The sequence below is a fragment of the Dama dama genome, chromosome 31 (assembly GCF_033118175.1).
Source record: "Dama dama isolate Ldn47 chromosome 31, ASM3311817v1, whole genome shotgun sequence".
NCBI lineage: Eukaryota > Metazoa > Chordata > Mammalia > Artiodactyla > Cervidae > Dama > Dama dama.
Window position 1 is genome coordinate 48,686,855 of NC_083711.1, and position 25,282 is coordinate 48,712,136.

The window sequence follows — 25,282 nt, forward strand, 5'->3', positions numbered from 1 at the left end:
TGCATTTCTTTTTCTTGGGGATGTCTTGATCACTGTGTCCTGTACAATGTCATGAACCTCCATCCATAGTTCTTCAGACACTGTCTATCAGAGCTAGTCCCTTGAATCTATTTCTCACTTCCATTGTATAATTGTAAGGGACTGGATTTAGGTCATACCTGAATGGTCTAGCAGTTTTCCCTACTTTCTTCAATTTAAGTCTGAATTTCACAGTAAGGAGTTCATGATCCAAGCCACAGTCAGTTTCTGGTCTTGTTTTTGCTGACTGTATAGAGCTTCTCCTTCTTTGGCTGCAAAGAATATAATCAATCTTATTTTGGTGTTGGCCATCTGCTGATGTCCATGTGCAGAGTCTTCTCTTGTGTTGTTGGAAGAGGGTGTTTACCATGACCAGTGCATTCTCTTGGCAAAACTCTTTTTTTTTTTTTTTTACATTTTTTATTATTATTATTATTTTCATTTATTTTTATTAGTTGGAGGCTAATTACTTTACAATATTGTAGTGGTTTTTGTCATACATTGACATGAATCAGCCATGGATTTACATGTATTCCCCATCCCGATCCCCACTCCCATCTCCCTCTCCACCCGATCCTTCTGGGTCTTCCCAGTGCACCAGGCCCGAGCACTTAAGATGTTTCGAGAGAATAGAATCGAAACATGTATATTATCTAGGGTGAGGCAGATCACCAGCCCAGGCTGGATGCATGAAATAAGTTCTCGGGCAAAACTCTTTTTGCTGTGCTTCATTTTGTACTCCAAGGCCAAATTTGCCTGTTACTCCAGCTATTTCTTGACTTCCTACTTTTGCATTCCAGTCCCCTATAATGAAAAGGATATCTTTTTTTGGTGTTAGTTCTAGCAGGTCTTGTAGGTCTTCACAGAACCATCCAACTTCAGCTTCTTCAGCATTCCTGGTCGGGGCATAGACTTGGATTACTGTGATACTGAATGGTTTGCCTTGGAAATGAACAGAGATCATTCTGTCGTTTTTGAGATTGCATCCAAGTACTGCATTTTGGACTCTTTTGATGACTAGGATGGCTACTCCATTTCTTCTAAGGAATTCTTGCCCGCAGTAGTAGATGTAATGATAATCTGAGTTAAATTCACCCATCCTAGTCCATTTTAGTTTGCAGATTCCTAAAATGTCGATGCTCACTCTTGTCATCTCCTGTGTGACCACTTCCAATTTGCCTTGATTCATGGACCTAAGATGAATTTAGGTCCTATGCAATATTGTTCTTTATAGCATTGAACTTTACTTCCATCACCAATCACATCCACAACTGGGTGTTGTTTTTGCTTTGGCTCCATCTGTTCATTCTTTCTGCAGTTACTTCTCCGCTGATCTCCAGTAGCATACTGGGTACCTACCGACCTGCAGAGTTCATCTTTCAGTGTCCTGTCTTTTTGCCTTTTCTTACTGTTCATGGGGTTCTCAAGGCAAGAATACTGAAGTGGAAATTGCACCAATTTGTTTGAATGTTAAGACAAACATCCTTTCCAGAGGTGAATATCATTTGGTTGCTCTATGACAAAAAGATGTTCCACCCATATCTCCAATCAAGGCTCTCCTCAGCTGAGGCTGACCCTGAAGGCGCTGACAATGGGATGCTGTCTGCTGACTTTACTCCTAGCAGGGGGCCAGCCTGTTCTTCCCTGAGGGGGATCTCAATAGAGAAACATTAAACATGGAACATGTGCAGCACATTTGGATTGGGGATGTTAGTGGAACAAGGAAAGACGAAACAGCAAGCTCAGCTTTGTTTATCCGTGCCCACCAACCTTTTTCTATCAGCAACCAACAGATTAACCTGAAGGCTTGCTGGTAAAAGGTCATCCTTCCAAAGCTAAGTTAGGTGAGTTACTACAAAGCTGACTTTATCTACACAAGAGGGTAACAGATGTCAATTTGTATCACAAGTAACTCTGGAAAAATTTTTATACTACTGATAAACTAAAGCATAATCATGCTCTGTTTTCTCCCCAAAAGACAATTAACGTTTTCCTAGCGAGAATCACTGCTTGCTCATACTGAAGGTTAATGGCTTTCAAGTTCATCATAGCTGCTTGTTCTTTCATTTGCTCTGCTGACATGAATGCTTTCTTCTATTTTTACTTGGACAAACTCTGGGGAATTATTTTGAATATTCAGAAGGTGGCTGTGATCACAGCCAGACTGTTTACGTCAATATGAGACAGTATGTACTGCCTAGTCCCACTTGGGAAGAATAAAAGGAACAGCTGAGCACAAATAAATACTGGAATGCTTTCTTGCTTTTCATGAATCAGGAATTTATAGTATCTGTCTCATTGAAGGAAAGTGAATTCCTAGAACTTCAGGCATTGTAATAACCTAGTACAAAAACACATACTAAAAAAAAATCTAAATCATTTTTAGACTAAATGTCTTCAGATAGTATTCACGTCTTTCTCATTAAGGAACAATTAATTATGGGTTGATTATATATACATATATATGCATTAAACAAACTATAATGTTTATGCATTTTTACATAAGCAGGCACAAGATCTGCACTATTTAAAAAATATTTCAAGGAAACAATGCAATCCCATATCAAGGCATTTAATAACTACCATTTACCTACTGAGTGAGTTGAATGAACTTTTATCAGTTATTTGTCCTAGTTATCTATATGATGTCCCATGGACGAGACTGGAGCAGGGCAATATCATTTAATCAAACTGAATGAATTGGAAACATTAATATGCTTGTAACCAGGGTGATCATTTGCTAATTGCTCTTCTCATTTAAATATCATATTCCAGGTTGTTAACAGATGTGGATCTTTTAAAAATATTATAATGGCACTTATGAAATTATAAACTTGAAAACCAATTGATCATTGTCTCAAAGACCAAACCTATATATGGAAATGTGAAGTCTTCCCTAATTTTGAAATTAGGGAAAAAGCTATTTTGATATCTTAATTCATACTTAATCAGGATCTTTTTAAGAATTAACACTATATATTGTAGTTGATTTAGTGGACTGGGTTGAGAAAAGTAGGAAACTATTTTTTTTACGTTTACAGGGACATTTGAAATTTTGATTTTGGAATGATTTACAATTTTCAGTTCTATGAACTTTTAAAACTAGTTATACTAACTCAAAACTAGTAAGAAAGAAATTGAAATGTGAATTTAACAAAATTTTAAAAATTGAATGCAAACATTTAGAGTTTGATAGGATCAAAAGGAAATAAGTTTGTGATCATTACCTGCTCCTATTCCATTCCCTCTGGGTGTCCCACTGGGTCTGGGTCTGCTCGGTCTTGTAGTTGTCTTATTCAGAACTATAATAAAGTGGGAAATAAACAGTTTAGACATATTTTTTTAGTTGAACATTTGCAGTCAAGGAAAATAAAGCTTCCCAGAGAACTGGAACTCATGTAATTGGCAACAAACATGGCGACTTACCAAAAGCTAATGTTCACAATATAGAAGTCACAGTTTTGGTACGAAAATCAGAGAGTTGAATTTGAGACCTGAGTATATACTCTGCGGTGATCTGGTCTAAGTGGGAAATAGCTTGCTTCACTTATTAGCACTAGATACATTTCAAAATGGGCTTCCCTAGTGACTCAGACAATAAAGAATCTGCTTGCAATGCAGGAGACCCGGGATTGATCCCTGGGTTGGGAAGAACCCCTGGAGAAGGAAATGGCAAGCCACTCCAGTATTCTTGCCAGGAGAAGTCCATGGTCAGAGGCAAATGGTGACTACAGTCCATGTGGTTGCAAAGAGTTGGACACAACTGAGTGAATAAACTTTCACTACTTTCACATTCCAGACTGGGACTGAAGAAGGATCAGGACCACATGTGCCCAATGAAAACCCAAAACTTGGTGTGCATTTATTTTTAAGGCCTTAATTCCTAACACGTAAGTTGGTAGTCCTTGTGGAGGGGTCTCTAGGTACACATCCTTCCTCATAATGCTGGTGTAAGTCTCCTTAAACACATGATATGGTAAAACTATTGATATTTCTCTCCTTCTCTGTTGAGAGTCATAATATTACTAAAACATTGAAGTCATCTGTCTTATTCTCCATTTAGCAGCTTTTTAAAGGAAAAGCACTAAGTATATTGCAATTAAGAGAATGAGTTCTAGAGCCAGACTGCTTGCCTTTGACTCCACTTCCTAGCCCTCTTTAAGCCTTAGCTTCTTCAACCTAGCCTCACAGGACACATGGTAAGCACCCACTCACCATTAGGCGTTACTGTTACTGTTTCCTCCTTATTTTGTAGAAAGGTTTAATATAACCAACCACACATTAAGTTCTCAACAGTTATCATGATACAAAAGTCACATGGAGGTGTATTTTTTTTTTTTTTTTAACAAAGATTTCTGCACCTGTTACCTTTAGGAGTTGCAGGATTACTCAAAAAAAAAAAAAAAAAAATATATATATATATATATATATATATATATATATGGGTTCCTCCATAAACCAAAAGATATATATGTATTTGCTATTTCTTCCATGTGCCCAAAGAGATATTCATCAGGAATGGTAGCTTATAAGCCATTTTTGACACTTAGAACTTTAAAACTTCTTAGAATCACAGAGGAGAAAAAGGACAGAAAACATCAGAGTCTCTGGTCCAACTTGTATGTTAGACTAGGAGTGATTTACATGGGTCAAATTAACCCCCAAGTTAACTTTCCCTAACAAGGTTCAGTGAGGGAGAGCCTCGATCTTTTGACGACTTTGGTCGTTTCAAAGCATTTTCTGGGAACTCCCTGATGGTCCAGTGGTTAGGGTTCACCACTTTCATTGCTGGGGCCTGGGTTCCATCCCTGGTTGGGAAACTAAGATCCTGCAAGACTGCAGAGTGGCCAAAAAAGAAGTTTTTTTTCCAGTTTAACTATCATTTTACTGTTGATGTATATGACCTGTAAAACATGTGTTTGCTTGTTTTTATATGAAGTGAAAGTCACTCGTTGTGTCTGACTCTTTGTGACCCCATAGACTACAGACCATCGAATTCTCTAGGCCAGAGTACTGGAGTGGGTAGCCTTTCTCTTCTCCAGGGGACCTTCCCAACCCAGGTAAAAGTATTCTTGTAGAACAAGAGCCTTTCATACTGGAAGAGATCATCTTTCCTTAAAAGATAACATTTGAAACAAAATACATCATAGCTATTGCTAATGTTATCTCTATAACTGCCATGGAAAACTGAAGGAGGGAGAGAGAGTGTGTGTGATTTAGGCAAAACTACTATTTTCAAAATGATTTTATATTGTTAAATTTCCATAGTGGTCTCTGAATCTGCTTGTCCTTAAAAAATTTCAGTCAAGTCTTGTCGCTTCCATGGATTCATGATTACCTCTCCACTTACCCAGAAGGATCAGAATTTTGTATGTAATTTATTTCAGTTTCAGGATATATAGCCCTCATTTGGTCATTTGGCTGTTTCAATACATTCTTTTTTTGGTCATGCTTCACAGTATGCAGGATCCTAGTTCCCTGATCAGGTATCAAGTCTGCACCCCTTGCAGCGGAAGCTTGGAGTCCTAACCACTGGACCACCAGGGAATTCCTCAATACATTTTATATCTTCTTTTTTTCAGTTAAGTGTTAATCACTCAGTCGTGTCTGACTCTTTGCAACCCCATGGACCATAGCCTGACAGGTTCCTCCATCCATGGGATTTTCCAGGCAAAATTACTGGAGTAGGTTGCCATTTCCCCCTCCGGCGGATCTTCCCGACCCAGGGATCGATCTGGGTCTCCTACATTTCAGGCAGACTCTTTCTCGTCTGAAATACCAGGGAAGCATATCTTCCTAGGTATGTTGATTATTTAGATCATCAGAAAGAGAAACAACTTACCAGGTCTGATGTGTGGTTTGTCAGGTGTTCTGGGCCTCATAGTAGTAGTATACAATCTGTGTGGTGCTGAAACAGAGGAAACTCAGATTTAATAACCAATACTCCCAAGCCCCCAAACTCTACAGACCAACAACTTGCACACTTTGCATGGAAGCATAAAGAACATTTTTAAATCTGCAAGTATGCATTAGAGCATTGATGCTAAGGGAAAATGCGTGTTTAGTTGCTCAGTTGTGTCCCCCTCTTTGTGACCCCATGGACTACAGTCCTCTAGGCTCCTCTGTTCATGGAATTCTCCAGACAAATACTGGAGAGGGTGGCCATTTCCTTCTTCAGGGGATATTCCTGACCCAGGGATGGAATCTCGGTCTCCTACATTGCAGGCAGATTCTTTACTGTCTGAACCACCAGGAAAGCCCTCTAAAGGAAAATAAAGCAAGTGAAAATATTCATGACTGGAAATTAAAGATGTGCACAGTCAAAGTAAGGCAGGCCTTAGGTAACATGTGTTGAGGATTAGTCACCAATTAGTCCACGTTTTCAAGGGCATTAATTTCACTACATGGTTGCTTAATATGGTAAATGTAGAAGTCAATCATCTACCCCTTCATCCATCCATGTATCTGTCCATCTGTCCATCAACCCATCCATCTGTCTATTCACATTTCTCAACCAGGGAGTTGTTGTGGAACAATATTTTGCCAAAGAAGACAAGTAATCATAATGGCAAAAAGAAAAATATTTTTAGGTATGTAAGAATAAAAGGGTAGAAACACATGGTCTCTATCAAATTGTCTTAGCTCGTGAACCCTGAAGTGAATAAATACTCACTTAGCGCCAACCATTAAAGCTTTGCATGTTAGTTACTCAGTTGTGTCTGACTATTTGAGACCCCATGAATCACAGCACGCCAGGCCTCCCTGTCCATCACCAACTCCCAGAGTCTACTCAAACCCATGTCCACTGAGTCAGTGATGCCATCCAACCATCTCATCCTCTGTCGTCCCCTTCTCCTCCTGCCCCCATCCCTCCAAGCATCAGGGTCTTTTCCAGTGAGTCAACTCTTCGCATGAGGTGGCCAAAGTACTGGAGTTTATAGGCTGTATGAAAAGGCAAAGAGACAGGACACTGAAAGATGAACTCCGCAGGTTGGTAGGTGTCCAGTATGCTACTGGAAAACAGTGGAGAAATAACTCCAAAAAGAATGAAGAGATGGAGCCAAAGCAAAAACAACACCCAGTTGTGGATGTGATTGGTAATGGAAGTAAAGTCCAATGCTATAAAGAACAATATTGCATAGGACCTAAATTCATCTTAGGTCCATGAATCAAGGAAAATTGGAAGTGGTCACACAGGAGATGACAAGAGTGAGCATCGACATTTTAGGAATCTGCAAACTAAAATGGACTAGGATGGGTGAATTTAACTCAGATTATCATTATATCTACTACTGTGGGCAAGAATTCCTTAGAAGAAATGGAGTAGCCATCCTAGTCATCAAAAGAGTCCAAAATGCAGTACTTGGATGCAATCTCAAAAACGACAGAATGATCTCTGTTCATTTCCAAGGCAAACCATTCAGTATCACAGTAATCCAAGTCTATGCCCCGACCAGGAATGCTGAAAAAAGCTGAAGTTGAATGGTTCTATGAAGACCTACAAGACCTTCTAAAACTAACACCAAAAAAACTAACACCTTTTCATTATAGGGCACTGGAATGCGAAAGTAGGCAGTCAAGAAATAGCTGGAGTAACAGGCAAATTTGGCCTTGGAGTATAAAATGAAGCAGGCCAAAAGCTAATAGAATTTTGCCAAGAGAACACACTGGTCATAGCAAACACCCTATTCCAACAACACCGGAGAAGACTCTGCACATGGACATCAGGAGATGGTCAATATTGAAAGCAGACTGATTATATTCTTTGCAGCCAAAGATGGAGAAGCTCTATACAGTCAGCAAAAACAAGACCAGAAGCTGACTGTGGCTCAGATCATGAACTCCTTACTGTGAAATTCAGACTTAAATTGAAGAAAGTAGGGAAAACCACTAGACCATTCAGGTATGACCTAAATCAAACCTCTTAAAATTATACAATGGAAGTGAGAAATAGATTTTAGGGATTAGATCTGATAGAGTGTCTGAAGAACTATGGATGGAGGTTTGTGACATTGTACAAGAGGCAGTGATCAAAACCATCCTTAAGAAAAAGAAATGCAAAAAGGCAAAATGCTTGTCTGAGGAGGCCTTATACATAGCTGAGAAAAGAAGAGAGGCTAAAGGCAAAGGAGAAAAGGAAAGATATACCCATTTGAATGCAGAGTTCCAAAGAGGTACCAAGGAGAGATAAGAAAGCCTTCCTCAGTGATCAGTGCAAAGAAATACAGGAAAACAGTAGAATGGGAAAGACTAGAGATCTCTTCAAGAAAATCAGAGATACTAAGGGAACATTTCATGCAGAGATGGGCACAATAAAGTACAGAAGTGTTATGGACCTAACAGAAGCAGAAGATATTAAGAAGAGGTGGCAAGGATACACAGAAGAACTGTACAAAAAAGATCTTCATGACCCAGATAATCACGAATGTGTGTTCACTCACCTAGAGCCAGACATCCTGGAATGCAAAGTCAAGTGGGCCTTAGGAAGCATCACTACGAACAAAACTAGTGGAGGTGATGCAATTCCAGTTGAGCTATTTCAAATCCTAAAAGAGGATGGTGTGAAAGTGCTGCACTCAATATGCCAGCAAATTTGGAAAACTCAGCAGTGGCCACAGGACTGGAAAAGTTCAGTTTTTATTCCAATCCCAAAGAAACACAATGGCAAAGAATGCTCAAACTACTGCACAATTGCACTCGTCTCACATACTAGCAAAGTAATATTCAACATCCTCCAAGCCAGGCTTCAACAATATGTAAACACTGAACTTCCAGACATTCAAGCTGGTTTTAGAAAAGGCAGAGGAACCAGAAATCAAATTGCCAACATCTGTTAGAGCATCAAAAAAGCAAGAAAAACATCTACTTCTACTTTATATGCTACACAAAGCCTTTGACTGTGTGGATCACAATAAACTGTGGAAAATTCTTCAATAGATGGGAATATCAGACCACCTTACCTGCCTCCTGAGAAATCTGTATGCAGGTCAAGAAGCAACAGTTAGTACTAGACATGGAACAACAGACTGGTTCCAAATCAGGAAAGGAGTACGTCAAGGCTGTATATTGTCACCCTGCTTATTTAACTTATATGCAGAGTACATCATGAAAAATGCCAGGCTGGATGAAGCACAAGCTGGAATCAAGATTGCCAGGAGAAATATAAATAACCTCAGATATGCAGATGACATCACCTTTATGGTAGAAAACAAAGAACTAAAGAGCATCTTGATGAAATGATAGAGGAGAGTGAAAAAGTTGGCTTAAAACTCAACATTCAAAAAACTAAGATCATGGCATCCGGTCCCATCACTTCATGGCAAATAGATGGGAAATCAAAAGAAACAGTGTCAGACTTTATTTTTTGGGGCTCCAAAATCACTGCAGATGGACTTCAGCCATGAAATTAAAAGATGCTTGCTCCTTAAAAGAAAAACTATGACCAACCTAAATAGCATATTAAAAAGCAGAGACATTACTTTGCCAACAAAGGTCCATCTAGTCAAAGCTATAGTTTTTCCAGTAGTCATGTGTGGATGTGAGAGTTGGACTATAAAGAAAGCTGAGTGTTGAAGAATTGATGCTTTTGAACTGAGGTGTTGGAGAAGACTCTTGAGAGTCCCTTGGACAGCAAGGAGATCCAACCAGTCCATCCTAAAGGAAATCAGTCCTGAATATTCATTGGAAGGACTGATGCTGAAGCTTAAACTCCAATACCTTGGCCACCTGATGTGAAGAATTGACTCATTGGCAAAGACCCTGATGCTGGGAAAGTTTGAAGGTGGGAGAAGGGGACGACAGAGGATGAGATGGTTGGATGCCATCACTGACTCGATGGACATGAGTTTGAGTAAGCTCCAGGAGCCGGTGATGGACAGGGAAGACTGCTGTGTTTCAGTCCATGGGGTCACAAAGAGTCGGGCATCCCTGAGTAACTGAACTGAGACTATAGCCTGCCGGGCTCCTCTGTCTATGGAATTCTCCAGGCCAGAATACTGGAGTGGGTTCTACTTCCTTTTCCAGTAAAGCTTTAGGGATGAACGAAAATGACCTCTGGGGTCCTGCTCATCAAGGGAGGGTGAGAAAAGATCAAGTATTCATAACTCCCAGGGACCAACATGCCACCTTGTTACTTTCTGCTCCTGTTATCCAGGGCCTGACACAGTGTGAACCATTAATGATGACTTGTCAAACACATTTGAAAAATGAGTAACCATTGTAAGCAGGCAAATTCATGAGAAACTCAGCTGAAATATTTTTGCTCCCTATCTTTTTTCCCTTCCTTTCCTTCTTTTTTTTTTTTTAACAAAGGTTATGTTTTTTATTTCCATTTCTGACACAAACCAGTACTCTGTAAATGTGTGCTTTTCTTTCTTTCTTCTTTCTTTATATTTTTGGCCACGTAGCATGCAGGATTTTAGTTCCTCAACCAGGGATTGAACACTAGTTCCCTGCAGTGGAAGGGTGGAATCTTAACCACTGAACCACCAGGGAAGTTCCTCTATAAGCTTTTAAAGTGTGCATCCATCCTGGAATGTGTCTATCCTCATCTTTCCTCCTCTACCTGCCTCAACACACCACATTGCCTCCTGCCACCAACTTTCTTGGTAATGCTTTAGCTAAGACTGGAAAAAATTTTTGTGCAAACTTTGTAAGTAGATTACACTGTTTCAGTGATTTTGTTCACATCTTGAGTGGGTATTTATGTAACCATAAATCAGCAAATGCCTTGCCTACCACATTAAAAAAAATACACCTGCAAAACAGATTATAATGTAGCTCATTTATAAACTTCCAGTATGAAGACTGATGAGCAGAATTTTGCCAAACTTCAGGCCAAAAACAGCAGACATGTACTGAAATTCTCTGTAGGTTTAATGTGGGACTTTCAACATGTAATAGCTAGAGTGAACAGAGGAACTGATGTTATTTAAAAAAAAAATCAGTTCTCACACACCCTAAAATATGTGGTGACGACTTGCAAATGTTTTTCTTCAATTTTCTTTGAGAGTGGTAGGGTTCCCTGTCTGTTGAACATACTTCAGCTCTCTTGTTAATTTCTTCAATGTTAGAGTGTCTTTGCTTTAAGAAATATAAAAAATCATGGCCCTATCAGTATCTTTCTAGAATATATATAAATTTTAAAACTTTAGAAAGAAACTTTGAGCAGAACACAGAAATAATCAGTACTACATTCATTATTTCTAAGCCACAGGATCAGAATTTGTTTTTTTCTTTTTCTGTAGTCTTTACTTATATTTTGAAAGAACTTTTCATAAAGGAGTTGAAATATAACAAGTTTAGGCTGTGAATTACATATCTCGTCACCAGATAATACAGGGCCTTGAGAAAACTGCTTGAGGGTTTCAATTTTAAATTAAAAAAAAAAAAAGACTAAGACACATTGTGAGGATGTAATATTGTAAATATCATCTCCACATAGCTTTTGGTGACTGATAATAAAAATACTTTTAAAAGATAGCTTCATATCTAAAGAGTTTTATAAAATTGTTTAAAAAGAATACTAAAAATACTTGACAAAGATAACATAAAAAATAGAGAAACAGGAATTATAGGAGAAATATTTTTAAGGACCTTTGTTTTGCCCAGTATTGGGGGAGGGAAAGAAGGGTACAAATTTCTCTGGGTGGCATAAAGATCAGGGGGCTGAAATAGAAAATCAAAATGCCCCCAGAGGGACTTCCCTGGTGGTCGAGTGGCTAGGATTTTGTGATCCCAGAGCAGGGGGCCCAGGTTCTATCCCTGGTCCAGGAACTAGATCCCACATGCCGCAACTAAGACCCAGCGCAGCCAAATAAAGTAAGGGTTAAAAAAAAAAATGTCCACAGGATGCCTCTGGCCAATGGATTTCTACCATGGCTTGAGATAAGTGGAGCAGAGGAGAGAAGCTTGAATATGTCAGGGTTTCAAATAGAGCTGCAGGAAATTGTCTCAGCAGACAAAGAAGCAAGAATGGCAGAGAGGGATGGTGCTGGAGAGCCTCCTAGCACATTCATGCTGTAGGTTTTAGGCTTTAAGTTTCTCTGGAGCACTGGGGCCTCACTGCTGAGGGCCTGGAGACCAAAAAGCACAAGGTACGGGTACACGAATGGGTGGAGTGTGAAGATCAAGAGGAACGATTTCATTCTCACAGCATCTCTCAAGTTGCTGTGGGCCGTCTTGTGCATCTCATGCCTACTGTTAGAAACACAACACGCCAAAAACAATACGATGGACCAACCTCCTCGTTCACAATCCTCAGGCACGCGTTTATGAGGGTTGGGTCAGGGTTGGGTCAAAGGGTGATCTAGGACATACAGGAGGGTGCTGTTGCTAAAGCTCACCCTCTACCCCCAAGCAGGGGTACTGGCCTGGGCCATGTTGGAAATGCATTCCTGGTGAGCCCCCTTTAAAGGGCCTTGGCACAAGTCTAGAAAAGTGTGGATCCCAGAGTCGCATAGGTTAGGCTAAGCATCCTCAGAACACAAGAAAATGATTAAAATGCAGTATGTAATATAAATATGTTAAGATAATTCATTGAATGATATCAGATCTTGAATATACATCCAATCAACTGTGAAATTCATCTATATATCTATATATATATATATATATATAAAGCCAAGTTCTAGAAGCAATTTGATAAAAATATTGATATTCCCATTAACGTAAGAGGAAGCAAAAATAAGAAAAGAACATGCCTATTATCTTTTATTCTCAATTCTGAAATTTACAAGGCTCTAAAAGCTGAAATCTTTTTCTCATTTGGCAATACAACCTGAAGAATATTTATCCTGCTTATTGTCAATACATATTTTGCTGTAAAAACATCAATGTGTTTGATTATGAGAATCCAGCTATCTTCTATTAAGCCAGACATTAAAGAAGTTTGCAAAACCATTAAAAAATAAATATAAAGATCAGTATGGGATATGGTTGCAATAGGATTGAACATCTGCTGTTAATATCTGAAACTGATAATGAGGGTGTGGGAAAACTGCTATTACACTAGGCTCCTTACTTCTGTGTATATTTTTTAAATAAATAAAAGTTAACAAACAGAAAGGTAATAAAATAAATAATAAAATTAACATTTAAGCCATTATAAAAATGAAACAAAAGACTTAGAAATTTTACAAGAACTGCCCTATACCATAACGAGTATTCTCAGTCATGTTCATTTAGAATAAGTACTGCTCTACCTGTTATAAAATATATCCCTTAAAGGTAGATATCTTTTATTATCATTTCCTCTTATTGCTATGTTTTTTTTTTCTACCAATCCCTCCCTCCAGTATAACTGACAATTGAGAAAAATAAATTTGTCTTGCAACTCTTTAAAATTTATTTGCTCTCATTTTGGGGGGCTTCCTTCCACATGCTAGAGGTAGAAATGGGCAAAAGAGGGTTATTAAGAAAAAAAAAGGAAAAGAAAAAAACACAAAACTATTTGAAATCTGCAACTGGTTACAATCCAAGTAAGAAAGAAGTATATAAAAGGGAAAGATGTCTGAGACCATGAAGATGTGAGAAAAAGCTTTGTGTAGGCGAGTTGACTTCCCAACAAGCAGAAAGAAGAAATAATATAAGGAAACCCCAGAGCAAACCTTCCTGGATGTTTTAATATTAATTCATCATTAAAAATGATTTTCTTGTTACTAGTTTCCTTTCTCAGGCTGCAGTATCAATGAGCTCATCAGGTTCTGGAGATAGGACAAAGAGGAAAAGAGGTAGAGAAAAGTAGGAGGAGAAGGAGGAAGGTAACACAGATTGTAATTTATCAGATCTGGAAAATGAGGGGAAAGAAGGTAAGGCAAGGAAAAAAAAAATAGGAGCTTACATTCTTAGTCATTATCATCAACTGCAAAGAACATTAGCATTCAAAGCAAAGCTCTAACTAAAGAGACTGTCTTTCTTACATTCAACTGGTAATCATATAAATATTACTACTTGGCTGATGTCCTGTACCTATGAAGTGAAAAAAATTTAATCTAACTCACCGTGATGAAAATTATGTTTCTTAAAGGAAAATTTTCTTCCTGCTTAAACAAAGAAGGAAAAGCTACTATCCAGAGGTAGGGAAATAGCTTTACCCTGAGTTGTCTTTGCCAATTCAGTCGTTCGTGGAACTTTCATTGTGAAGAGTTCTTGGGTAGACTGGTCTGTTTCTGCCGGGGATAACACAGTAAGATAAATGACTTTAAATAAATATCATTAATGAACAAGTTAAAAAAAAAAATAACAAAAAACTCCACACTCTTTTCTTCCCCATGCAATGATAAAAGGGTAAATTGAATTTATAACTATGCCCAGTGATCATCTTATTTTAAAGTTACTGGTACATTTTAATAACTCTGATTTCTTATATTTACTGTCTCCTTGCACTATTATATTAATGATTATTATAAGGATCTCCAAAAGCTTTTAGTTCAGGATCAGTTTAATGATATTGGACTTGGCTATAGTCTTGGATATGCCTCCTGTCTTATGTATCATTGCATTCATGTTTCCTTCTATTTCACGAGCGTCACATTTAGGTGAGCTGGAAAAAAATAGATCATAGAAAATAATGTGCATTTATACCACATAAGAATAAATATTCTATTTATCTTACATGAAAAGCAAAGTTTATTGACATAAAGACACATTACTCCTAACAAAATAAACACCCCTATGTTATCTTGCAATAATTACAACATCATACTGACAGAGCAAATTATACTGTTCACTCTGCCACATACTGGATCCAAGGAAATATTTGGTGAAAATAATATGCTGTCATCTTATTTTCTGCCTGTTTTATAATCTAGATTCTGCTCATACATAATTGTGGTAGTTGGCCCAATAAACTAAGATATAGTTAAAAAAAAAAAAAAAAGCAAAAAACCCAGAAGTGGAATTTAGATAATTAACATATTCAGCAGTGGTTCTTGATAAGTACTTTTGACTTCCTCTCATGGGTAATGCTGACTTTGAGGGCCGATGCTATAATAGATAAATATTTGGTAATTAGGATATATTCACTCATTCAGTTTTGAGTATTTTCCTTCAAAAAGGATTCCTTTTAAAAATGGGATCAGTAACTTTATTTCACTCACAAAGAATGGGTTTACCTGAAAAGGGATGAAGGGAGGAAAGAAAAGCCACTGATTTAAACATAGCCATGTGGGATGTGGTGACAGGCGGAGGAACCAGCAAACACAAGCTGGGAATTCTTGCTTTCCTGTTCACATTCAGCCAAGTCGCGGGCAAACTAGGGTTTCCCACACAGTGAAGACATTGATGCTGAACTCCTCAAAAGCATGGCCAGCTCATCCCAACCAGTCTTCCTGACTCATCCATTCACCTGTGTTTCTTTAGGCCACCCACATGTTCATCAGATGAGTCTGGCTACCATTCTCTGTATGTGCCTCTTCCCCATCTCTCTTTAACCTGAAGAGCCCTTCATACCTTTAACTCTCATTCCAACTGGAAGACCTAGCATACATGTCACTTCCTCTGTGAAGCCTTCCCTGATACCCCCAGGTAGTTTTCTTGTTCAGTGTCCCGCTGATTTCTCTATGATCTCACTGTAATGTATAATATGAGAGTGAATTCCAGGAGCTCTGACAACTGAGAACGTGGGTTCCAGTTTGGCTCTGATGTGAGCTCTTTCTATGCCTCAATTTTCTAATCTGTAAAATGGGACAGTAGAATCTACATCACAAACTTGTAATGTGTCTTAAAATAAAAAATATGTGTGGAACACTGGGTAGCACAGAGGAAGCACAATTATTGCTAAATCCTGTCTTTGTATTAGATGGCGATCTCTCCAAGGTAAGGACTTACCTTTAAAGCGGTTGTATTTTGGGATTCCCATTGCTTAGCATTGCACTTAACACTATAAGATATTCAGATTTCAAAAATAAAAATTTTCTTCCCAAATACAGTTTCAAATATGGAAAAAGCAACAAGAAAATATAGCATTGATATACACTGGGAAGATTTTTTTTAATTTATTCTTTAATTGGAGGGAAATTGCTTTACAAGTTTGTACTGGTTTCTGCCACACAACAACGCAAACCAGCCATAATTATACATATATCGGGAAGATTCTTTTTCCAAAAAAGTAACTGAGATTTTGTTAAGATGTTTTAAAACATTCTCATCTTGTATTGGAAATCAGCATAAATATGAGAAGGACAAATACACAATTAATGTAAAAGAGTCAAGTGAAATGGATATCTTTTACAGTGATAAAAAAGAGACCCTCTATTGTTTGGAATACCATGAACACAACGTACATACAGCTACTTTAAGGGCAATTCCTAAAATGTAAAGTCCTCAATGGACTGAATATCAAAGCAAAATTTACCAAGAGTGGTTTGTAGTTCCTCTTGACTAGTACTTGGTGAAATCATAGGAATCAAAGGGCTGCCTCGTGTCTCTAAAGGAGCTGAAAAGACAAGTAAGTACCAAGGCTGTCAATCTTTAGATTCAAAAGCCAGCAACCAGCCAAAATAATATTACATGAGATTCTGTTACTTGCAATACAAAAAGGAAAACACTAAGTGGGTCATGGAAAAGAAAGTTAAGTGTGCATGGAACCTGTGGAATATCAGAATAATGGTTCTCAACTGTTTTTTTTTTCCCCCCACCCGGATAGATAATAAACAACATTCAGTGCTTGACACACTCCATGACCCTGCCTGGTTAGGATGGGTATGGGTTAGACACAGTTCTAGGTCCGTCAGCTGCGTCTCTCCCCTCCAAGAGAGCACACGGGATCACCCAGAGGAGAGGATACCATCACTGTAGCAACCATCTGGAGTCCGTTCAAATTTATTTTTAAAAATAAACCAGTGGCAAATTTTAGTATTTTGACCTATATAATAATTACTGGCCAGAGCCTTCCACATCATGCTAGTGTATTGTTAAGGCCACAGCTGAGAACCATTAAGCCGGCAGAAATGTTAATTATATGGGCATGAGTAAGGTGGGATCGTTTTGAACACAGATAAATGAGGTAGGTGAGGATGAAGGTGGTAATGAGTTGTCTTAAGTTGGTCTTCAGAGCAAACCTTTAAAACAGTGAAACCACTGCCTTTCTATTCTGAAAAGGGTAAAAAATAATGAGAATGAAACAATGAGGAGGATTGAGAAGGGAGGATGTTTCAATGTGATTGTTTGAGAAAGGCCTGCAATCTTGATGGCAGCCAGGAAAATAATTAGAGTGGGTCAAATGGAAAAGCCATTACCTAGAGTTGTCTCTGGCAGATGGATTCTAAAGGTAACAGGTTGCAGAACTAGGCCAAAAGCAAACCAAAGAAATATATTTATGAGAATTACTACCTGGAGTAAATCTAGTTTCTGTGTCTCTACAATGCACCCATCTGAACATTTAAACATTCTCTTAGAGAATCAGAAAAAATATAAGAAAATTCAGGTGACACCCAGGGAACTTAGTTTAGCTAAAACTTTAAAGTTTTCATTCACTGTCACTATGACGAAAATTTGGGTAGGCACCCATATTTTTAATTTAAAAGTACACCCACATTTGGATGTAGTTATATTTACATCCTGAAAAAAGGTGAAAATGGTTGACTCAGTTAATAATTATATCTTATAACTTTAGCATGATTTCCTATTCAATAAAAACACTTTCAGGGAAAATAAACTAATTAGACCCTATTCCCTCATGGGGGAAATATGTCAAGCAGATTGTATGAGTAAATCTTTCTCTAAAGAAATACACATTTTCTATCTAAAATTTTCTCTGAGCTTCTTCTACATATCACCCTCATTACAAAAATATATTTGCCTCAAGTATGTTTTTCGAAAAATACACTTCCTAACTGGGAGAATAAAACAGTGCATTTACCAGGTTCGCTCTGAGAGACTTCGGGGACTGGTTTATGGGGAAGGAGCACATCTCTTGGAACTGAAAGAAAAAGATTATAAATCACTGTGCATTCTAAATGCCATACCTGGAGTGAAACTCAACCCACAGACATAAAACCCTGGGAAGCATGAATGAAGTAAAGATATTTCACAATGGCTAAAATACTAAGGCAAGAAAAGAACTGTCTTTCCAAAATGGAAGACGTCAGTGTATTCGGGAAGGTTCTAGCAGCAGTAAAACAAAGTTGGTCATGGTTCATTTTGAAGATTCTATGGAGGGGAAAAAAAAGGAAGAAAAAACTGATTTAATTAAACATAAGAAGGTTATCTCCCTAAGTTATCTTCAAAATAAGAAGTCAGCTTTTGTCTGAAGTGGCTAGCTGCCATTTGATATTCCTGCTAAAATTCCACCAACAGAAATAGGAAACGTTATTTTAAAGAAATGGGCTGAAAATTGGGGGAAACGGCAAGAAAAGCAAAACTCTTGAGGATCTAAAAAGAGAACAAAACTTTATTCTAAAAGGCATGATAGTTATGGGGAGAAAAATAGAGCAAAAGGAATCAGCCACTTGTTAGAAGACACCACATGTAAAGGTGATGAGTGCTTGTTAAGTAGTAAATGTTAGATAAATTTTGCCATTTCTGTCATTCTTAGTGATGTGGCTTCTAGTATAAGTATTAGGGGCTCCTGGCATGAAAACAAGGGAGACAAATGTACGCTAAACTACAAGCCTACTCATATTCAGTTCTGATCTACAGTATGTTTTTAATACCTGTGTCCAGTTCTACTTTGGAAAAATAAAATGGTAGGCTGGGAATTGATGCCTTATCTCTCATTGGGGAAAATATCAGGTTGACTTGCCTATTGTTAATACCAGATTTCTATGGCAAATCTCCTTTCAGGAACAATATAATGTATTTCTTTGACTCAGTTTCCCCACAAGGAAGTCCGTGTCAACCCTACTCACTCACTGAAAAGTTTTCCTACCACACTAAATTCATAAATACCCTTAGCTATGCAGTGTAACTTTCTTGCATCTTATATAGTGCTGGAGGGGAAAAAAGTAGGATTGAGGCTAGAATTCTCCCTCTGAGAAAGAGGAAGAAAAACCTTTTGCATCACAAAGTGGACAAGCACAACATTGCCATTTGTGCAGAAAAAAAGATCATATAAAATGGACATTCATTTTCTTTTATGGCTCTTGGAGATTACATTTAATGTGAATGTCACATCTGTTCTTAGTCTAGGCCACTGAGTAAGTACCGGTGAAATCACAGTTGTGGAATTTGGTCCATTGGAAAGAATGTGACTCTATTAGAACTTCTATGAGCTAAAAGATAACGACCAGGAGAACTTGAAATGTGGATTTTTGTTTGTTTTTAAAAGGTTCACTTCAGAAAAGATAAGTGATGGACAAAGTTAGAGAAAACCTGTCATAATGGTGAACATTTCACCACTGCTAGTCTTTTTAAAGATTCAAGGAGTAAAACATGAAGAATTTCCAGCCGTAAATCAAACTAACTGTTTATCCATAGGGTGAGGGAGAAGGCACTCTGATGTGGCTCTGAGAAGGTCATGGCCATACAAAGCAGCCTGTGGTTTATAAATATCCTAACTGGCTCCAGTGCTAGACTGCACAGAGAGGAGGTGGGATTAAGGAAGGGAAAAGCTGGGAAGAAATGTGCTACCAATAAATCCACCATATTGTAAACACATTACCTGCTGCCTGCTTTAGTTTCCTGAGGAATTCAGACAAGCATAATGTGGATTCCTGCCGCTGCCCCTGGCGCTTTTTAACCACGAAGTGATGATTTAATAACTGCCCTACCAGGCGTTCTAAAGCAGGTGAAATCAGTGGAAAGGAAAGAACCAGAAATATTCACAGGAAAGGGATGGGAATCACTCTCTTATTTGGTCAATGGCAGCTCCAAGAAATGCAACGTTGTTGTTGTTGTTTTTTTCCCTATGTGGCGTTATGCTTTATATTAAATTGAATAAGAGCATGATTCTAAAAACCTAAATCTTCCATGCTGGGGGAAACTTACAAGTGTACTTCATGACAGTTTAACTGAGAAGGCAGTTTTGATTTCCTTATTAAAATATTTACCAATATTATATTTTAGACCCATTTGTTTGAGCCAAATTATCATTTACAATAACAAACAAATTAACTTACCAGTTATATGTATTAACTACCTATTTGAATAAAGGGCATCTCTTCAAAGAAAAATTCAACTACCAGAAAACAACTGTGAGTGGATGTGTCTGATATGGACAAAGGTGAATGAACATGCAAGAGTGTTCTGCCAGAGTAGATGGGAGAATGCAGGCGTTGCTCTCTGATGGAGATGGTGCACTAAGGAATCTTCAGTAAGGTTTGCCCTTGCAACAGCCTACAAGGATATTCCCATAGATAAGTGATACACATAGACCACACACCTCCTTCATGTCCAGATTCCCACTTTCTTTACTCTAACCTTGTACCCGGAGGCGCAGTCTGAGGGGCGGCAGGTGTCCTGCCTCCCAGAGACCGCTTTCAGGGCTTCACTTGTGCTCCTGGGTCACCTTCCCTCGGGTCTCCTCTGGGACATTTCGCTTTCTATCATTCCTATTTTCTTCTATTTTTCTCCATTAGTCCATCTTTTCATTTATCTATGAATTCTTCCCTCTCCACCCATAAAACAACTCAAGTCTTCCAACATCCTAAAATCAATAACCAGTTCCTTGACATGGCTTCCCCTTCAAACAATCCCTTTCTCGGTCTCATTCCTCTCAACTAAGAACTCTGCCTCTGCTTTCTGGTTTCTTAACTGCATCTTCTCCATCCACTGTCGATGGCCTTCCCTTTCACAGATCTCCTGCACCCATGGATCCATGAGGCCTCATCCATAGTTCTGAATATCACAGTGTTCTGAAGACCAAAAAGCTTTTATTTTTTATTGTTTTTTTGCTTAGCCTCTTTGACAGCAACGCCTGACTAGAACTGATCTAAGTCAATTTACGGTTTTTATTTATCCAAGGTAGTGCGACTGCTCATACTTCTCACTGCAGACTTATGAATATGCTTGTAATCTATGGTATCTGTGCTGTTTCACCTTTCCAAAGTCTGAAAATTGCTGAATTCTGAAGCACCGGCCCACAGGTTTCAGGTGCAGGCTTCTAGACCTGCACTGTCAAGTCCAGTGGACCTTCTGACCGCCTCCTCCTCACTGTTACTCATGGCCATCCTTCCCTGCCTGGCCTCCTGAGTTCCTCCTTCCTGGTACTCTCTGGTCGTTTGAGAGAAACTTCTGCTGGCTCCTCCTTCCTCTATCCACTATTTAAACGTAACCATGTCCTCTAAGACTTTGATCTCTGATCTCTTATTTTCTCAGTCTGTACCTTCTCCTGGATGATATCATTCCCTCAAAATTTAAGAACCTTCTATACATAGTAGACACATAAGACACATGGCTCCCAAATCTACGTCTTAAATATTGACTTCTGTTTAGAAAGCCAAAAATTCATTTCAACCACCAATCCAACTGGCCCTCCAAACCTAGCACCTTATTCCTCCCTCTGTGTTCCCTGCCTTAGTTAATGGTATTAGCATCTACCACCTACGTAAGCTAGCTTCCCTGGTAGCTCAGTTGGTTAAGAATCCATCTGCGATGCAGGAGACCCAGGTTTGATTCCTGGGTGGGGATGATCTGGAGAAGGAAATGGCAACCCACTCCAGTAATCTTGCCAGGAGAATCCCCATGGACAGAGGAGCCTGGAAGTCTACATTCCACAGGGTTGCCAAGAGTCAGACACGACTTAGCGACTAAACCACCACCACCTGCCTAAGCTGGAAATCACAGTGTCCTCCTTCTCTCCATGACCCATTCAGTCATTGTCCACATTCTAGCAATTCCATCTCCAAAAGACATTTTAGCATTCATCCCTTCTTTCCTAAATGAAAAAATGCTGCAAAGTAGAGTCTGCCAAGAGCATTTGCAGGGTTGGATAGCTTGCTGAAATCTAGATATTTTTTTCCCCCCTGGCTTGCTTCCAATGACTGAAGTCTATCCAAATATTTCTGCGGTGACAGAAGTTGCCACATAGCCAAGACAGCCCTTGGTACAGAAAGAAATCTATAAAGAAGGCACAGCTCCGCTGAACCAGGCATCAGAGTGAGTCCTCTGCCCTGAATTTGAAAGCATTTCTCCAAGACAGATCAAAAGAAAAGCCAGTACTGTTCTGGCTCTGGACATGCTGTGTGGGCTCAATGTGTCTAGATTCCTTATTAAATACTGTAGTTAATTTGACTGAGTGACTGGATATTCTCTAAAGGGCTAGCTGGATGAAAGCTGTGTTACGCTTAGGCACCTACGGAATAGAAGAGCTGTACAGAGAATCCAAGACTGACTTATTTGATACAAGTCTAAAAATTCAGTTTGTCACTTCTGACATCACTTAGAATAAATTGAGACAAACATCATGTTAAAACATAACTATGCCCCGATTTCAGTACTACATTTTACATTTTTACAGAGCATCTGTCTCTCTTGGACTGCAAGGAGGTCCAACCAGTCCTTCCCAAAAGAGATCAGTCCTGGGTGTTCATTGAAAGGACTGATCTTGAAGCTGAAACTCCAAAACTTTGGCCATCTGATGTGAAGAGCTGACTCATTTGAAAAGACCCTGATGCTGGGAAAGATTGAGGGCAGGAGGAGAAGGGGATGACAGAGGATGAGATAGTTGGATGGCATCACCAACTCGATGGACATGGGTTTCGGTGAACTCCAGGAGTTGGTGATGGACAGGGAGGCCTGGCGTGCTGAGGTTCATGGGGTTGTAAAGAGTCAGATACGACTGAGCAACTGAATTGAACTGAACTGAACTGTCTCTCTAGGATATACCAGCACACATTACGTTTACATGTAACTTACCCTGTTTTCTGAGGAGCCAGTAAAAAAAGTCATGGGCTCATTAGGAAGCAAACCTGAGACTAGATACAACCCCCAAACTGTTTGAATCCAGTCTTTTAAACACTTGGGAGAAAACTGAAAAGTAGTAATGACTGCCTTATGTTTCCTCCGGTGGCATCACAGCCATGGACTAACAGGGGAACCCCTGAGGGACACAGTGGCAAGACCAACACCAGGTTTAGAGACACAAGTCACACTCAGGTTTGGAGACACTTGGAACTGGAGTCAATAAAATAAGCCTAAGGAAGGCTCCATGGGGAGCGTTTGTGCCGCTATTCCAAGGCTCAAACTTACGAGTTAGAGTGTCTGTGAAAAATAAGGTATTGATGAAAGTAAGGTAAATATTATTTAAAAAGAAGAAAAGTTTAACTATTAGATATATTACTTTAATGAGATTATGTCATGTCAGAACCAATAGTATTACTTTTTCTAATGAAGAGGAAAAGTAATAAAATCACTCACATATACTGTTGTTCTCTCTAATGACTCCATCTCCATTAACATATTTTTTCCACAGTTGAAAACAAGGAGTTGGCCTTTTGCCAGTGGGAAGATAAGCTTTTTTCTTATTGGTGTTTATAATATGACTTTTGCTTTTAGCAGTACAAATTTACATTCTGGACTTCAGGGCAAAAAGTCTCTTTGTGGACTATCACTACTCGCAACCACCTAACCATCCCACAGCAGCAGAAACATTCTCCACTTACATAACCAGGAAACCAAGAAAGCAAGTGAATTCACTTGCTTCCAAAATGCCATCAGTCCAAGCTACGGCTCAGAAAGCTTTGGTTCTAGGAATGTTCTATACGCTTCTAGGACCACCTAAGAATTTATAATAATTGAACTTTATATTTTTTTTAAAAGGGGGCAAAACCTGTAGTATTTCTCAGATACTCAGGCTAAAAATTTGGCTTGGCTTATTAGTAAACCAACAATGAACTACTTAGTGAAGCTAACAGTGGCTTCTTATGATCACTTGGGGATCTAGAGAAATGTCTGGGTCCTTGCAGTCCCCATCTTGACTTCTCCCACAAATGCAAGATAATTCCCCCCTAAACAGGCAAAAAAGCCTTCTCAAATGATAGGCAATAAATAGATCTGTAGCTAAAGAAATCATTTAGCATGTGTGTGAAACAAATTTCTTAAGAAACTGCTCCATGAACTGGGAAAGTAGAATTAAAAACAGACAAAAAAAATCTCAAACAAAGGAAATAAAGTCCTCAATGCTGAATAGTGTAAAATTTCTGAACCCAAGAAAATGGCTAAACATCATTTTCTCCATTTGCAAAACATCATTTTATCATTTTTGTGGAAAAATCCTAATTCTTTATCTTATTTTGGTGAAATGTGAGCATCGCATAGTTAACATTAGTAGGTTATATTTTAGAAGTCAGAAAAAAAAAGAAGCATTCTACCCTTAATTCTAGAAGGTTATTTTTTATAAGTCAGAAAAAAAGAGAAGTCTTCTACCCTTAGCATAATTCTCTGCCTTTGGATTATATCAATGTTTACATAAATAATGGAGCACATATGTAACTCTTATGAACACTTTGAAATGATTATATCATGCACGACACAACACAGTATCTGAACATAAATGAAATATGGACTTCATATCCATCCTTCCTCATGTTTCATTGCAGCAGAATGTGACAGTAGAATGCATTTGACTTAAACATGAAATAAAGCAATTACCAGGTGGCGTATAGGACACTTCTGGACTTGGTGATGTCTTTGGCTTCAGAGTAACATGCTGGAATACCTTAGGAGCTGAAAGAGAGAGCTTGGACCATGAGTCATTTGGTTTCAGCATCTCCCAGTCATGCTTAGCACATAAGATCTAACAAAGCATAAACCTGATTATTGCTTTTAAAAAAGGATTGAAATAGGAGTTATATGGAAAAATAAACCTTAAGCTCTAAAAGTAAATCAGTTAGAATTTCAAATACTTTAAGAAAAATGAAATCTGAGAAACAGCAAAATGTGAATAAGCATAATGGTAGGATGAAGAAATTTTGGAAATCTTTCAGTAGAGATAGCAATTAATCTGAGAGTACTCTTCTTCTCTTGGATGTTTGCTTGACTTCTTAAACCCATCTTCATGCCTTTCTGTGAAGAATGAGTTCTGTAAAGTCAAAGTGGGACCCCAAAAAGCATGAATGAAAGCAACTTAAAGTCAGGTCAGCAACAGCAGAGAGAGAATGGGCAACAGAACGGAATGGCTGGGCTCACGTTCTGTGCCTCCCGTAATTCTTAGGCTCTAAATAAACCTTTAAATGACATGTTTACAAACTCAAACTGTCTTTCCACAGCTGTTCTTTTGGAGTAACAAGGTGCGAATGTAATAGATTTTTGTTTTGTTTTGTTTTAGTCCTGGGGGAGCGGGGGAAAAAAGGCCTACTTTATTTATATAGTTCATTTTACAACTTCA

General features: G+C 38.6%; 1 protein-coding gene across 33 annotated transcripts in view; it reads right to left on the minus strand.

Moving 5' to 3' along the window:
• ABI3BP (ABI family member 3 binding protein) overlaps window positions 1-25,282 on the minus strand; it is a 274,479-nt gene that overhangs the window by 54,879 nt on the left and 194,318 nt on the right. For 20 of the 33 annotated variants that reach the window (XM_061134006.1, XM_061134000.1, XM_061133995.1 and 17 more), the window contains 7 exons: window positions 24,547-24,621; window positions 17,879-17,938; window positions 17,256-17,303; window positions 16,373-16,453; window positions 14,112-14,186; window positions 5,861-5,926; window positions 3,246-3,320 (listed from right to left, as the gene is read on the minus strand). In XM_061134006.1, the coding sequence (XP_060989989.1) occupies window positions 3,246-3,320; window positions 5,861-5,926; window positions 14,112-14,186; window positions 16,373-16,453; window positions 17,256-17,303; window positions 17,879-17,938; window positions 24,547-24,621 (480 nt within the window). The remainder of the gene's footprint in view (window positions 1-3,245; window positions 3,321-5,860; window positions 5,927-14,111; window positions 14,187-16,372; window positions 16,454-17,255; window positions 17,304-17,878; window positions 17,939-24,546; window positions 24,622-25,282) is intronic. The other 13 variants (XM_061134003.1, XM_061134005.1, XM_061134001.1 and 10 more) reach the window with 4 other exon arrangements.